This window comes from Pyrus communis, chromosome 3 (genome assembly GCF_041283825.1).
Source record: "Pyrus communis isolate YQ-2024b chromosome 3, ASM4128382v1, whole genome shotgun sequence".
Lineage (NCBI taxonomy): Eukaryota > Viridiplantae > Streptophyta > Magnoliopsida > Rosales > Rosaceae > Pyrus > Pyrus communis.
Window position 1 is genome coordinate 20,653,330 of NC_142567.1, and position 17,736 is coordinate 20,671,065.

General features: G+C 37.8%; 1 protein-coding gene across 2 annotated transcripts; it reads right to left on the reverse strand.

Moving 5' to 3' along the window:
- Window positions 1–587: 587 nt before the first annotated feature.
- On the reverse strand, window positions 588–16,953 carry LOC137716140 (protein argonaute 5-like). Of its 2 annotated transcripts, none has more exons than XM_088691247.1 (22): window positions 16,344–16,953; window positions 11,799–12,016; window positions 11,544–11,693; window positions 11,310–11,443; window positions 5,220–5,329; window positions 4,760–4,860; window positions 4,373–4,508; window positions 4,157–4,270; window positions 3,963–4,073; window positions 3,800–3,871; window positions 3,391–3,510; window positions 3,135–3,306; window positions 2,941–3,062; window positions 2,679–2,816; window positions 2,458–2,600; window positions 2,290–2,352; window positions 2,149–2,212; window positions 1,945–2,071; window positions 1,789–1,862; window positions 1,540–1,634; window positions 1,395–1,426; window positions 588–1,305 (listed from the first exon to the last, which is right to left on the reverse strand). In XM_088691247.1, exons 1-22 carry the CDS (start codon window positions 16,806–16,808, stop codon window positions 1,121–1,123), a joined length of 2,946 nt encoding a protein of 981 aa, XP_088547373.1. In that variant the 5' UTR covers window positions 16,809–16,953; the 3' UTR covers window positions 588–1,120. The 2 variants fall into 2 exon arrangements, with proteins under 2 accessions (XP_088547373.1, XP_088547374.1); XM_088691248.1 differs by having other exon boundaries at window positions 1,532–1,634.
- Between the last annotated feature and the right edge of the window lie 783 nt (window positions 16,954–17,736).

Below are 17,736 nucleotides of genomic sequence, written 5' to 3' on the forward strand. Positions count from 1 at the left end.
GACTTGGCATTCGGTCTAAGAAGTCTATAAAAGTAGTAAAGAAAGCAAGCATAACTCTCTCTCAACCAATCAAACAACTACATTCAACTCTGCATTCCAACAACTCTATATCATAAAGCTTTAGTTTGTTCAGCATTCACCTTTGTAGGACCGCCATATCAAGTTATCTTTTGTCAGTTTTAGAAGCTCTGCTATCTTCCTTTGTGTTGTAGTATTGAATCCCATTAGTGAGCCTAGCTTATATTTCATTTTCCAAATCTTCAACCTCTGTAAAATACAAGGAGAAGTGGTTGCAAAAGGATGAACCTTGCCCAATAAGGTTGTAATCTTGCCCGAATCTCCTTTATTTGCACTTAAATAAAGTAGATCTGTTATTTATGCATTTTCATTACATCCCATGCTATTTTCAAGCACTTTTGTTCAAGTCTCATCTTTGGTTAATCTTGTCAAAGTTCATTAATCTGGCTTCTTTGTTGTAAACTTAAACTGGTAACTATAGAAATAACTTGAAGGGCCTTGAACTCCCCTTACTTGGACATACACATTTATAAGATAAAAGTCCTTGTTTACAAGGCAAGTAAAGGACATCTGTGAACAATCCGATCGAACTAAAAAGTCGAAATAACTTGTGGTGCAAGTAATTGACCTATTTACATAACTAACAAGACAATCTGTTATACAAAGATAACAATAGCACGCTCAGACTCGTATTAGCTTTGATTGTGAGCCTCAAGGCCTAACAAAGGCCTTACAAAGGCACCACTCAAACTAATAACAAACTTCTATTATAGTACACCAAGCTACAAACCTTGCCTGACATGCAAAACCTAGGGGATTTGTGCAAAGGACGGATCTAGCCCGAACGCAAGGGTTACAGACCAACCTACAAAACTAGTTTCATAAGCCTCCACAGGACACAAAACTAGTTTCATAAGCCCTCCATAGGACACAAAACTACCATCACGAATAAGATTAGAGTCTTGTACAACTTTAGTTCATACAACCTCGACAAAACACGATTGCTAGAAACTAACCGGCACCAGCGACAAAATGGACCTTGACAAAACACGACTACTAGAAACTAAACACCACCAGTGACAAAACAGACCTCAAGCCTGATTCAGCAGTAGAACATGACTTCCTTCACATTTTCCTTGATCTCTGAAAGGGCACGGAACCTCACACCATCAGCACCCTCGGCACCCCCAGCCGTAGATCCGGTACTAGAATCTCCATCAGAATACTCACCCTCAATGTAGTATTGTCCACGAGAGGCAGCCAAACGAGCATAGTATGCAGGAGGAACTGCATGAAAAAACAGAAACATCAGTGGTGCAACCAGGAAAAAGCATAATTTCCGAAAACATATATACAAATCCAACTCAATTACATACCAATGGAAACTGAGCGAGTGCACCTTGCATACCTGAAAATTCACATGCCAAACAATTAGAAAGTTAGCAAACAAAATGTTATCTTCGAATTGGCATCGTACAAATGCAAAAGCCAGAGAAAGAACTGAAATTATTGCCTGCTTACGTATAGCATAGGTTGTTCGTTAGCATTTGCAAGGCATCAGGGGAGAATTTGTTCTCATCAAATAAGACATGGTAATGTGCAGGCCTGCTAGTTCCCTATGCGAACAGAAGATAACAATCCAAACTTTAGCACAACAGAAAATGGCATCATATTTAGCAGTGAATATAACATATACATCCTCAGAAGAGGGCACTGAAACTACCGCAAAAAAGGGAATTGGCACATATAAATCCACAACACAAATAGTACCTGAATGCCAGCATGACTGTTGAGATAGAAGTCAAACTCCGTCGGATGACAAATCTGGGTGTCAATGACAGTGCCTAGACAACATAAAGAGAGAGTTTAATGCGCAAAACGGAAAAGAATCAAATTAATATATCTCAATGCATCTAAATTTGTAACCTGGTTGAATATTGCCACTCTGATCAGTCTTCCGATGATCAGTAGGGAACAGGCGAGTATGATGCCTTTTTTGCACCACAACAAAAGTAACCGGTGGTAGATATCCCTCCTGAAGCGATTGACAAGCCTGAAAATATAGTAACACACATTAGATAAAGTCGCTTGTCTTATAAAATAATTCTAGAATTCAAGTAGTCAGCATACCTTTCTTATAGAATCCATTTCATACAGCAGAACTTGACTAAATTGCCCTTCACAAACTCCATCTCTTTCAAACAAACATCAAAGCAAATATTAGCGGAGTGTTGTGTAATTTTCATTTACCACAGAACAAACAATTATTACCTGAAGTAGATAATTCTCTCTGGTTTTAGGCCAGTTGCTTGTCGAAATGCTATTAAATGCTCCCTAGCATAATGAAAATAATCATGTTAAGAAAATACACTCACTACTATTATTTATAAAAAAAAATTAGAAACAACAACAAAAGAAGGTGCATGTTGACCCAATTACCTGATCATTCCTCCAGCAACCAGACCTCTGCTAGGGTCCTGTTTAATACTATAAAGATCTTGGATTATTTCTTTACGGTGAGCCTGTGCAGAAACAATTCCTCGGTACATAGTGACCTCTGGCCAATCCATGGACGCCACCACCTGAAAGTATAAATTAACAGGCTAGCACATTATGCATTTTTAATTAAAATGAAATCAAAATAGGAGACCGAAACTTACAGCTGCAATTGACGGACTGCTGTCCACCCCAGGTCGCGGATGCGTAACATCCGCACCAAAGATGATTGTGGGAATGTCGCTAACCAGAGGAATCCTTCTTTGAATGGCGTCTGTTAGAACAGTGTTCCTTCCACCAACCTACAAAAGTTTTAAATGTTGTATCAATATTTCAATGCTAATAGAAGACAGTAAGTAATGTGAGAGGCAATACATAAAGAACAAACGCAAAAAGTAATGCGACGGACAATACAAAAAAACGAACCTTCACATTTATCTTGAGTGACAAATTTTCTAGGTATTGTTTTCTGAGCTTTGATGCTGCCCTAGGCCGACAGCACTGAGATACAATTCCTAACTCAGTTTCACAGATTCGTTTTATCATACCTGAAAGCATTTAATATGTCAGATTTTAAACATGATTTTCTTGAAATAAAATGTTCTTAGATTGCTACTCACCATATGATGGAGTGACATCAGGCAAAATGATAATTAACAACTGAAGAGGCTTTCCCTTAAGTCCACTTTCTTCAAGTTTCTTCCTAGACATCTTATGGATATCTCTGAGCACCCTCTCTATTTGCCCAGGATGAGCTGATTGATGAGGAATTAAAGGTTGCGGATGGAAATGCTAGGAAGATGAACAATTTGGTTAGGAAAAGAACAAAAACAATTCAATGCACAAAGAGGAGAAAGTTAAGAAAGGGAGTCGTACCACTCCCTTGCTGTTGCACATATTGACCAAATCATCACAAAATCGGAAGTTAAAACTTGGGTCCAATCGGGAGAAATTGACACATGCCCAGAAATCTACTCGACCACCGTTAACCATTTTCTACAGAACCAGAATAAATTAAAAATAATCAGAAATCAAATTTCTAACAAGAACAATGTTTTAATTTTGGTGCTGCATCACATATCACAAAAGCAGTAAAAGACAGTATTTTAAAATGTTTACAAATCCATAATAAATATGAACACGTGAAGTTGCTGGCCGCAAAGACTCTTACATTGCAAAAATCTTGTGTAACTACCCTCAAAACACATCAAAGATTTCAAATTTATGCAATGGAATTCAACATACACACACATCCATCTAAACAAATGAAAAACCAATACCATACCTTGTTGATCATATTCCAATGTCCCATTCGTGGATTTTCAGACTTCTCACGGCCAGTGTCATGGTATTTCAGCTGTTGTCATCAATTCAAACACCAGCAAAGAAAACAAGATGAATAAAAAAACACTTGCACTATTCAAACGAGTTTGGAAATAAATAATTACCGAAGGCGGCGGCAGAACACGAGCATTAACTAAAGCCATATCTTCTTTTATTTTCATTCCAAATTCCCGCTGGATAAGCTCATCCTTATTGTAACCATTGTATTTAACCATCTGCACAGATGCGGAAACAAGATGAAAGCCATCTGGATTAGAAAAAGAGTTCCATTGATTGAAAGATGAAATCACATCCAGACCTGGTATACACTTAGCTCCCTGTCTCCAGGGCGTTGACAAGTTAATCTCAGAAGAGCTGTTACTTGTCTCTCATTCAGCTTCGTGTACCTCTGCCCAGCAACAATGGAACAAAGCTGCCAAAAAGGTAAATAAGTAAATTATCTCCTCAAGCTACTGCCGTACTTAAAACAGAAACATGCTAGGAAATAAAATGGTTAAGAAGTCAAGAAAGGAACCTCCATAGGCAAATAAACAGGTTTTGAATCACTCCCAGATTGAAGCGCAGGCGTTGCCACATTCCATAGCACAATATTGTACCTCTCGCGATAATACTGTACTACTGAAGTTCTAGTTTTATCGTCTAGAGTGAACCTAAAACGCAGATGGATAATAAGTTATGAATGTTCTATTACCATTGAACACCGTCGTAACTCAATTTGATTTTATTTCCATATTTACCCTTTATGATGTATGATATTGCAAATTCAATCAAAATAGTTCAATCGAAAATAAGATAATGAGCATGAAATTCCAGTTCTACATTTCAAGCGAATCAAGTACCACAACAATCTATATACATATAAACAAGACATAAGCGTAAATGTAAAGATTACAAGACTCACGTTAATTTGCTCAGCGGTTCCACTGAGACCCCAGTGATTCTATAAGATATATTCTCACGATAAGAAAGTGCTACATGGACCCCCTTTAAGGCCTTTTTCACCTAAAAGTAACAGAATGCCAATCAGTTTTGTTCAAGACAAATATTTTTAAGTAACCATTTGTGGACAAACATAAGTAAATGCATAGAACTCTGAATAACTTAGTCGTGTGGACATCTACACCCGATCCAAAGGAAGTGAATCCAAAAGGAACAAGTCAATTCAAAATAAAAGCAAATGATTACATGCTACGCAGCTTCAAAATCGAATGAGTATAAATACTAGCAAATCTACATAAATATAACCTATAACTAGTATATATAACTCGTACTTTCGATGTATTTTATTCATATAGCTTTACTTTTAGATGAGTAGCCTAACAAAACTGCATGAAACAAATCGAAACATAAATGGAGAATACCTTCAAACGATCACAATCAGGCAAAGGCCTTGACAGTTCTCTGTAGTTCAAAAGTTTTTTCACAAACTCAGTTACAAGAATAGGTTCATAAAATGCTTTGGCAGTGACATCTGCAAATATATGAATAAAAAAAAGTTAGTCACAACCACAGTTGCCAGATACAGAGAACAGTTTGAGTTTGCAGTTCGGTTCAGGTATGGAATTTGCTAATAACCTATAACACTCTTCGCCAGAGATAGACAGAGACATTACGATATTTAATTTGGTTTGTTCTACATTCGTTAAACAATGAAAATTGGTTTGATTGTAAAAATATTTATAACTATACATTTTACAATTATATGTTATAGTTATTATTTATTATTTATTGTAAGCAATCATAGTGAGTGGGTCACATGGAAGGCAGCCGAGCGCCACACCAACAAGCAAATTTTCAGGGTTCTGGGTACAGATGACAGTTGGTGTTCCAATGAATGAAAGACAAACACGCAGCTTTTCCTGTTTTAATTAAATTGCAGTCTTAAAAATCTATAACAGTGGGCTCCAAAAACTGGAAAAGATAAACTCCGTCAAACTCTTCAACTTTGTAGTCTAAAAGAGGAGAAAAGGCATCCAAAAAATTGCTCTTATCTAGTTTTGAAATCACTGTTCTAAAAAACCCCTACTAGTGCCGCCACCCCCAATTAATCCCTTTGCGTTTGAAAATTAAGAAAAGGTGTCTAGACTTGCTTAAGTGTCCGCCTAAATCTGCCTACACACCCACTTAGAGCAATTCCACTAGGAGGTGGTTAGGCCGGCACTCAGCCAAAAAACAAGGCTGGCACTCAACCAATCCACTCCAGCCCGTTCCATTGCCTGGCACCCAGCCCAAGCTAGTCTCCAGGCCAGCCCAAAATTGATAGACCTTGGGACCGGTCCATCTGACGTCAGCGTGGTGTCGGAGGGCATATGATGTCAACCTTCTTATTTTTGTTGCGCCAGAGAGGGCGTTGTTGTGGAGGTGAGGAGCAGAGCTGGTCGAGGCGGGAGAGGGTGTCGGGAGGGAAGGAGCCACGGAGGGAGAAGGATGGGAGGACGAAGCGACGGCATCGGAGGTGTGGAGATGCAGGAGGACGAAGCGACGGCGTTGAAGGACAGGAGGTGTAGAGGAGCTTGTTGTTCAGGTCGGCTTGGGATTTGAAGGACAGGAGGGCAACGGCGTCAGAGGAGGTTTGGAGGTGGCGGTGGGAATGGATTATCTGTGCTGGGTGGATGGCGTGCAGGAATGGAAGGGAAGAGAAGTGTGGAAGATGGGAAAATAAAAATATTTTAATAATATTATTATTATTTTATTTTTTTATAAAGTCAGAAATTAAAAATAATAATATTTTAATAAATTGACTAGGCTATTTTTTTAGAGGTGGAGATGCTTTGGCCTATTACTGTTCACTGGAGTATATTACTGTTCACTTGTGTGGATAAATGCGCTGGGTGCTGGCGCAAAGTCTTTAGGGGTGGAACTGCTCTTAGGTCGCAACACTCAATTATACAGAAGATAAATAACTTTCATTTTGTTTTTTTTTAAATAAATTGTAAGAGACTTGTTGAATACTTGGATGAATACTCATTATATTTTGATTCCCCATGTTTATAATATGTTCTAATACTTTTTAATCTATATGTCATTCTATTTTTCAATTTTTTTTATCCCGATGCAATTATATATTTTTTTAAGTATAAACAAGTACTTATTTATACGATATATAATAAGTTTACTTAAATCCAAATAGTCCTCCTAGGCCCCAAGTTGCCACCTAACTAGCACCTAGTGTCTTTTAGAGCTTTGTTTGGAATAAAGTCATCCAGATTGCTTGCCATGTGCAATGGCCTACTCCTCCATCGTTAATTTCTCAGTTGACAATAGGTTCTTTGTGATTTGTTATTCTTTTATGTGTATTTCTGGGGTTTTAATTTTTTTTCTTCTGGACTTTTATAAGGAGTATTGAATGATCTATGCTTGAGAAGAAATGCATCGCAGTGGATTGGCACTGATTTCATCAAATTTCTCAACGGAGTTAAACAATTTTCAACACTCATTGAAATCCGGTAGAAACCTTCTCTAATTTCTTTACTTTGGATTAAATATATTTCTTTGAAAACCAAATGGCCCAAAGAACACAGCCAAAACAACTGTACAACACAAAGAAACTAAAACCTGGAGTAATTGTTCATAAAATGCAGTACTAGATTGGTTTCTCCAAAGGAGGGCAAGGAAGGTCATCGGAACGAAGGACGAGGATCAAAGATAATTTCGTTGAAATGTTATTGACGGCGACAGAAATTTGACGGAGTTTCTTTTCTCTTTGGTTTTGGGGACACCGTTTAATAATTTAAGAATGTAATTTAATTGAAAAATGCAAGCATCACATGTATGCTTTTCATTCGTTGAAGGTCTGATTTGGTACTGAGGTGATTCTGAAAAAAACTGGTAGAAAAAAAAACTGGGAGCTTTTTTGTGTTTGGTAAACATTCAGCTTCAGCTTTTTTTTACAGTTTTGGGTGAAAAAAAACCAAAAACAAGAAGCTGCAAAACCCAGCTTTGAAAAACCAGCTTTTTTTCACATATGTTTTACATAAAAGTTTATCAAACACTATAATATTGTTTTTTTTTTTTACAAAAGCACTTTTACAAAAAAGTTTACCAAACACTCTGCTGCTTTATTTCACAGCACAGCAGAAGCAGTTTTATTTCACAGCACAGATGAACGGTTTGGATCATTCATATCATGCTATGATATTTCCGGTTAACTGATATATGAGTTGATGCTATATAGTTTCTTAACACTTCATAAACTCCAATCAATATTTTCACCAACTATAAAATTTTGAACGAGATATCAATGATCCGAACCGTTTATCTTTCTGCATGCTAAAACATTATGTTTTAAAAACAAAATAAAAAATCTGAAAAAAAGAAAATCTGATCAAAAGAACAATGAGTAAACGTAAACGATAATCAACAATAAAATACAAATTTTGTGTTTATGCATTATGGTGTCAAATTTTGAATTGACCCTCCACAAAAGTTGTAGAGCTTGTTAGTACGAGCGTTTATATATATATATATTATTTTTTTACATTTTCACACTTCTACATTAATTTTGCACTCAAACAAAAAACACTATTCATGAGGTTTGAAGGGTGTTAAAAATCCAAACACTATTCATTAATTTTTACATTTTCTAATTTTCTTTGGTATGAAAAAAATCAAATTACATTAAAAATTCATAATAATTAGTTTACAAGTGTGAAAAATGTGAAACAATTTGCACACGCTCATGACCGCATCCTTTCCCCTTTGACGATGGGTACATTGTCATTTGAATTTTTAAAACCCTCGTAAACAGTGTTTTTAGGTGGAGTTGAAAATGTGTAATAATTTATAATAATTAATTTATAATGCGGAAAATGTGAAAAAATAATTGTCAACGCTCTTGATCGAATCCTCTACACTTTTGACGATGGTTACATCGTCGTTTAGACTTTTAGGGCATGTTTGTTTGGCCTCGTTAAATTTCCCTGAACTAAACTGGATTAGATATTAGTGTTAGCATGTGTTTCTTATAGGCAGGACTAAGTTTAATGGGACAAAGGAGGACTTGCATCGACTAAGTCCTTCACCAGGAGGTCTTAGCAAGACCCCCCCAAAAACAATGGGATTGCTAGTCCCCTCTCCCTTGTCTGCAAGTAGCAAACCCAGTCATTCTCCTTTGTGCATGAGTAAAAGCTGCAGCACCTTTCTCCAGTGACCAAAGCAGAGACAACTCTCGCCGATCTCCATCGTCCCGTAAATCTAGCACCAATTTGGGGTCTTCCGCCATCTGGGTTGACCCGAACACGACAAAGACAGATCTTTTGCTATCTCAAACCACACGCACATCGCTCTCTTAACCTCACAAACGCCTCAATTTTCACCCTTACCAAACACCTACTTACGCTGATTTTCCCCTACCAATCGCGTTCCATCACGAGAATTCAACAAACCGTGATCTGAATCTGTGCAACAAAGAAGGTGAGCAGTTAGTAGGAATTGGGAATTTTGAAAGGTGTTTGGTTGGTGAGAAAATTAATAGAGAAATCGAAAGAGAAAATGGAATCGCAATTAGTAGGAATTGGAAATTTTGAAATGTGATTATCTGCAAATGGGAATTCCATGAAAGCATGGTTGATGAAGGAAAAACAATTTGTGTGTCTGAATTGGAGAGCTTTGTAAAGCATGGTTGATGTAGGCAAAGAGGATTGAGATTTTGAGAAAGATATAGGAAGTTCTAGAAAGTTAGAAACAAAGGTAATAAAAATAGAATTAATAATAAAATATTAATAGATATCAATTAAATAATATAATTTGAGAGTTTGTTAATAATCCTGCTTCTTAGTCCGATACTGCACCAAACACTTCACCAAGTCAATCCAGTTTAGTCTAGTCTAAGCCAGTCCAACTTAGTCCCTGAAGCTAGTCCAGTCCGAGATAGTCCGGTGTAACAAACGCACCTTTAGGGTTTAGGGTTTGGGGTTTTAAGGGGCGTTTGTTTGCCCTCACTAAAGTTCATTAAACTAGAGAAGACTAGTCCAGTCCCGTGTTTGTTCCTCGCAGGGACTAAATTGTCAAGTCCCGTGTTTGTTCTCTACAAGGACTAGATTTAATGAGACTAACTCGCTCTCGCCTCAACTAAAGCAGGGGCTAGCCAGTCTTAGCGAGACCTTCGAAAACCATGGGACTAGCTAAGACCGTCTTCTCTCTCATCCTTGTTCTGCTTGACAACCGCTCAGTACGACTCCTTGTCATCTACGACCACTCATTCTACTAGATCGATTGTTAACTTTCTGATTCGACTCTCTCTTTCAGATCCGCTTCCCAACCAATTTTCACATGAAATATACCAAATTGATGCTGGGAGTGGGGGAATTACGATTCTACCTGAATTGAGGCCAAAAGGTGGTCGAAGGTAGCCAAAAAATAGCCTAGAAGTCTCAGCCTATTTGGGTTTCTTTAAATCCATGACAAATTCAAGCATGCAAAGGTCGAATCTAGGTCTAGGAATGGTGAAGAGTTTGTTGGTGGTGCTAACCTCATCCAATTCGATGAGGTTTGGCCAAAAAACTCATCGTAAAACCTACAACTCATCAAGAAAAATAGAGCCATGAGGTTCCGCTCGAATAGTGCAGAGCTAGAGAAAGACAGAAACTGGAATCGAAAAGGAGTTGGATGGGAAAAAAAAGATAGAAGAATGGAATTGAGAGGTCCAACCTGAGGAGGAAGAGAGTGGGACGGAGAACAGAGACAAAGATGGAAAGAATATTAATAATTATGAATTAAATGATACAATGTAAAGTTTGTTAATTATCCTGCTTCTTAGTCTGATACTGCACCAGACGCTTTACTTAGTTGGTCTAGCATAGTCAATTCTATGTCAATCCATCTTTGTCCCTAAAGCTAGTCCAGTCTGAAATAGTCTGGTGCAACAAACGTACCTTAGGGTTTAGAGTGTGTAGAAACTAATTTAGTGACAACGCGGTATGTTGATACTAACTTAGTATGATGTTTTTCATTTGATTATTTATTGAAGCAGAATATATTTTATTTATCTATTAAAAGGTCAAGTCATATTACCCATTAATTTTAACGGGTCGAGTTTGGGTCAGGTCATATTACTCGTACATTTGACTAATTTGACACAACACGATCTATTAAAATATCGGATCTGTCACGAACACGGCAAACAAGACACGATCACCAGGTATACGTGGGAGTTGGAGAGAGAAACTTATTTTCTCTCTTCTTCGATGGAACTAAGAACAGCAGAGAGCAGCTCTGCGTTCTCCTCCCAAGTTCAAAACAAAAAATTTCAAAAGTATGATCTTAATCCTCTGATTTTGCCGAGTTTTGAAAAGTACAATCTTAAACCACCAAAATTACCACCGAATCGATTCGTCCGTATCAATTCAGAATTCGAATGCTCTGTCACTGTATTCAGCAACTATGGAAACAAAACTCTTGTTACTGAACTTCATATGATTATTAGAACGTGGAAATTTTGGTTAATGCATTACCTATATTGAGTGAAAGCCCAAACTGAGTCATCCTTACACTCTGGTAAGAGCCTCTCCAGTATTCCAGACCCTCAACAAAATCATCTTTCTGCCCAAGCTCAACGCCAAAAAATGACCTCCCAACAACAGTGTACCTATGATACAAATTACAACAGGCAAAACAGTTATTACTGAGGAAACAACACATACAAGGAGAAAATAAATCTTATGCCCTTCTACCAAATAGACTTTTACTTTTCAGAAGTTGTGGCCCTAAGAACAACATTGAGAACTTGAAGTACGTCTTGAGGCGACTCATGTTGTTGGCCTCGTAGAAACTGTTGCAGCTGATGCAGGTCGGGTTTGCTAGCCAACTTGAGAGTGACCTTGAACTCTCGGTCCCTCCTGTAGCCAGTCAAATACAAAGAAGAAACCATTAAAAAACCGCAACAAATAAAACAAAACATATTAAAATTAAAAAAAAGGACATTAAACAGGACAAAAACATACAAAAATGAACCAGCAGCAACAGCAGAACCCTCTCTCTCGGCCAACTTCACCACAAACTCTTTCGAGGCAAATGGTAAGGGCCCTGCTGTATAAATACTTTTCATGCCATCATAAGCTGGGATTCTGTTGCCCAGGTGGGACTCCTTGTAAAGTTTTACGAGCTGCTTAATGACATCTTTGTTGATCTTTTTCGATGCAACTTTAGGGGTAATCGACACCTACAACCAAATGAAATCATAAGACACCTCACAACCACATAACCTTTTGATGAACACCTTCCTAGATCAAATTTACAAAACCCTTTTTTAAGAAAAATATTTAGGTCAACTTTAAATAGAGAGAATAAATTTTACAAAAGCATATGGATCGCTTTTGACTCAGAAAAATGTTTTGGGAACGCAAAATTACCTTCCATTATGTAATAGTTTCTAGGTTGTAAGTAATGAGTCCCATTCTAATATCCCTCAAATAAAGCTTATTTGATGGACATCTTGTGATGACCATTTCATAATTTTTTTTCAACCATCCGAATCATCTATATTTTAATTCATCATTTATATATCATTCTTACAAAAAAAAAAAAGAAAAAAAAAAGGAAATCTTACACTATTGCGAGTTCCAATCATAATAGAGTGTAAATAAATGAATATCTTTTAATTGAACGATTATATAATTTAAGATTTGGATGATTTTTCGTATAAATATCTTTAAAAGAAGACCTTATTGATTAATGGTTGGATTGTCGAAATACATTGAGAATGAGCCCTACAAGACGGATCTATTTATGATATATGCACGAAGAGAGATAGCTGCCATTGATGAAATTAAAGCAAGACTAATGAAAGGGTGTGCTGACGAAGAATTTTTTTAGGGTGCCGAGCATAAATGCCAGTTGGTGTTCCGTACCTATGAAAATTAGACAGCTGGATCTTTATCCATTTTCTTATTAAAACAAACCCTTAAAAGGTGAAAGTTGAAACCGTCAGCCCAGAACCAATATATTTTAACTCCGTTAAATTCGTATGTTGTTGTCAATAATCTTGGTATTCCGTCCATTTTTTATTTTCTCAAGTCCATCGTCTGCTTTGGCGCCTGAGGGGAGGGGGGGGGGGGGGGGGGGGGGGTGGGGGGGTGTGGTGTGGGGGGTGGAGGACATGTCATTGGAATCACAATGCTCCAGCAACCCCAGTTGCCGGTGGAACCACAATGAGATCCTAAACGACATCTCTTGCAAAATTGACTACTCTCGACTCAGTAGAAAACATGAGCTTTTATGTAGAACAAAGTCAGTGGTTTTGTGGGTATTTTGGGCATTAACATTATCAATGGTTATTTATTGTTGTTTGTTGTTGAGTAATTGATGTGTTTGTGAAATGAAATTGCTCTTAATTCTTCTCACTAATAGCTACTCTACCTCGATAGATGTGATTGATCTTGTACTTCTTGTAGTAGATTATATCATCGGTGGCGATTTCAATTTTCAATTTTCAATTTCAATGGCATAACGCAGACTGTTGAGAAACCCCGTGGTGGTTGGGGATGGTCGGCCTTACCCATTTTTTGTAGGCAGTGCTGTCCAGAATCCTACGCTCCAATTTCGAGATGGCAGTGTATAACTAAGTTTCAGTGTTAATGGTTTTGGAATGACATTTTAGCTTTTTGAGTTCTTTTTCTAGGCAACGAGTGTTTTCATTAAGAAAAATGAGAAAATCCAGTTGTCTAATTTTAATAAGTCCGGAATGCCAACTGGCATTTGAGCTCGGAATCCTGAAAATTTTCTCGTGTCGACGTATTTAAGTCCAACACTCGCTAGGAATAATAATGATGAAGGCAGAGGATCATAATAAATCCACTCATCATCTTCAATCTTCTTCATTTACTCCTCACATACCATCCCACTCACTACCTTTGCTCAAAGCTAGGAGTGGCACACCTGTTTTGATCGTCGGATCTATACCTTCCCTTCACGACTTCGCACCCGACCAGTATGCCGAAAATTTAGGGGCAAGCTTGCTGCGGTTTTAGCCCAAAGCGAGTGTGTTTTAGATGCCCCATACCCCCATCCCATCCCCTTCCCTTTTGTTTTGGTTTTGGTTTTTGGTTCTTCCATTTTGTTTTAGTGTTTGGTTCTACTTGATGGGGCATTTGCTGGTGGTTCAAATCTGGCAACTCTTTTCCGATGTGATGGTTTTGTTGGCGAAATATGGTTGGGGATAACCTTTTTGTTGAATGGGCTTTGGCTATCCTCGATTTTATTGGACTTGTTTATCGTAATTGGTATTGATCCCGTTGTCTTTCAATAACATGTATGCTTTTTGACCAAAAAAAACCTCAAAGAATTGTTGGGTCCAAAAATGCCACGTGCGACTCAAGTGTACAACAGTAAACTTAAAAAACTAAAAGGAAAACCCAAAAGCAAATTATCGAAAGGCTAAATTTTTTTTCGTGATCTCTATGGTAATAAGATAATTTCAAATTGCCCCTCGTTTAAAAATGTTATCCATCATTCAACTGTGGTGGAGTCAAGTCACTTAGTACTACAGTTTAACGGTATTTCTTTTCACTTGTAAGTAAATAAGTGTTAGGTTCGATTTCGTCAAAGACGAATTTAAACCATATTATTGATTGCTCCTTTCTCTCCCACCCTCTAGGTTTATATACTATCTTGTTTTAAAAAACTATGGTGGAGTCCATTAGCAATCTTATCCACATCAAAATTTTCAGTTAAAAATTTATACGTGCAGGTCACATGCTATGGACAAAAGTGTCCCTTGATATTATTGACTGCCACAAACAATGACAAATTGCCACATGGTCATGTAATTGATTTTTAAAACCAAAAAAGATAAAAGGATATTTTTTTTTTTTTTTTTTTTGAACCCAGATAAAAGGATATTTTAGAAACAAAAGAAGTACGCAAATAACAAAATAGAAAAAGAAAACCATTAGTGCTCCCTCCACCCCCATCTATCCTCGCCGTCCCTCCACCCCCATCTATCCTCGCCGTCCCACCCTAAATCCAAACCTGCTTCTTCCCCATCTCCTCCACCAAAATTCAAAACTTCCTTTCTCATTTCCCCCACAACAATAATCTCATTTTTCCCTACAAAATCAAATTAACAGAACAGTTTACCATTACGCAATCAATTAATCCCACGTTCTTTATACAGCCAATTCTTGATCACCTTCTCAATGGTCTGGGGAACACGTTCTTATGGCACATTGACCATTGATTCGATAGCACTGCACGAATGGGGTTGGCCTGCGGTAATAGCAGAATTGGGGGTGGGTGCCAGAGGCGATGGCGGGACACAGGGTGTCCTGTTGGTGACGATGGAACTGAGGTCCAGGGAGAACGCGGCCAAGGAGGGAGGAGGGTGTACAATAAATTTTCTTTTCTCAGTTTTAATTACTTTAATCTTTTAAAAATCCTTTTACATTATTTTTCAGAAAAGGATCAATGGGCTAGATAAGTTGTAAAGACAATTATATCCTTGTATGTCAACAACACATGTAACTTTTTAACGGAATTTGAATGAAAATTTTGATTTGGACCAAGATTGTTAACCTACTCCACCAAAGGTGTATGATTGATAACATTTTTTTTTCACGAAAATTACTCTATTAGGGACCACGAACGAAATTTACATTGTTAATTTACTCCACCACAGATGTATGATTGATTGATATCATTCGGTTGGAGATGATCTTACTACACTCCACATTACTAAAATTTATTTTAAAACACACCACATACTTTCCAATATCCTCACACCCCACACTTTCTACATATACCCCAAGCTCTACACTTAAAATCCAAATCAAAATTTCTATGAGGTGTAAAGAGGATGTGCTTCATCTTCAAATCAATGGTTTAGGGTTTAGGATTTATGAAGAAAAAGTTTGACCAAACTCCGTTATTATCATCTTGCGTTTTTCCTCTCACCTGGAATTGTTAGGCGATATGTCAAGTTTAGGGGTTTCTCAAATGGTTTATCATCTATTAAGAAACTCGAACAAAGTACAAAACGAAAATTTTCTCATATCCTTTTTTTCAATTTTTAATTATTTCATTAGTTTCTATGAATTAAAAATTTTAGGGTTTCTCTATTCAATTAACTACAAAGATTTTTGTCCATTTTGAGGGGTAGTTTTCACTCAACTTCGTGGGTTTCTATCAATTAGGGATTTTCGATTTCACACACACACACATATATATATCCATCTATATTCATCTTGTTTGGTAATTGTTAGAGTTTTATCCTACAATAGATGATAGGAGTGACTTTGAGAGCTTGAAGAAAAAAATATGAAAAACAATTTAAGATGTATCAGAAAATAATTTTATTTTTTAAATTCAGATATCGTCTAAATAGTCATTTCATAATATGATATATGTCATTTAAAAATAAATTATTTGAAATGTATTCGTTAATAAAAAAAATCCAAAAATAAACTGTAAAATGCAGAAAGAACAGATAAACACAGAAAAATGAGAACGAAAAGGAAAAACTGCAAAAAGAAAAAAGGAAGAAGGAGGCTTACATCGTAGTGATAGAGATCACGAGCTCTAACCTCCACTAGGAAGTGGTTGGCCCTGACTCGGACCTTCTCGCCGACCTTCCCGTAGCCAGGCCTAGCCAGATGCCCGACGGGCTTCGACGACGACGGTGGCGGGGCGGTCAGCATCAGTTTCTGCTCCAACTCACAGATGAGAGGGGCCTGCGCCCAGATGGAAGACGACTGAGCGGGCGCCGGTCCGCGAGAAACCGGTGTTTGAGCCAACGGTGCCGGCGAGGGAGTTTGAGCCGCAGTCGGAGCGGCGACGACTCCAGGACATCCATGGCTAGGGCCCGATTCGGACTGAGACCACAGTGCAGCACCGGTGTTTCGTACCCGACCACGGCCTCCGTCTCCTCCATCGCAATTAGACGGCGGGGCGTCCGAGCCGTACGAGGGTTCGGAATGACGGCCTCGGCCTCGGCCTCGGCGTCGGCGGCGTTGAGACATCGCGTCTCTGTGCGCTCTGGATTTGAGAGAGAGAAAGTGAGGTTTTTAGAGAGTGAAAGGAGGAGTGCGCAGAGTGAGAATAGGTGGGTAAAGGGAGGAGCAATTGCTTTAGACTTGCTGATGAAGACTTCGGGGGTTGAAAGGCAAAAATAAAAGAAAAAGGAAAAGGAACGGAAAAGAAAAAGAAAAAGAAAAAGAAAAAGGAAGGGGAAAAGGAAAATAAGTGGAAAGAGAGTCTGTTAATTGACTCTAAAAAATAAAAAATAAAAAAGAGCGGACAGAGAGCGTCTGTTAATTGACTATTTTGCCCTTCCGTTGTTTTTCGTACCCCCGTGAAATTAGGGGAATTAATATGGGATCATGCTCGAAGGGGTGTAAAGGGAATTTGGTTTGGGCAAAGGTTTCTTTGGGAGAAGAGACAATTGGTTTGTTACGTGTAGAGACGACAATTCAAACCATTAAACTTAATAAACAATAATAACCATCCGAATAGAACAGATTTGAAAATGAAAATTCGAGTATATTTTAGATATAAAAAAAAATTGAAAATATTATTCTGCCACGTGATAGTTTGGCAAAAAACGCAAAACATACCATACAGTTTTAGTTTAAACTTTAACCTCACTACTTTGTATTTTGGTTGTCTAGACTAAAGAAGTGGAACCATAAATCATCACGGTCAGTCAAAGCATACCAAGTGAATTTTATAACTAGAATGACAAAATTGCTCCTGTTGATGGAAGAAACTCATTATTTAATCTCTATTGGGCTAAACAGACTCAATGAACCGTTGCACAAGTATTGAGACACAATTACCTTTAAACACCCTCTCCATTTGTCCATGATGAGCACATTGAAATGCGGACCTTTTACTAGCGACCGCTGTCATGGTATTTTAGCTGTTGCCATAAATTCAATCATCAATAAA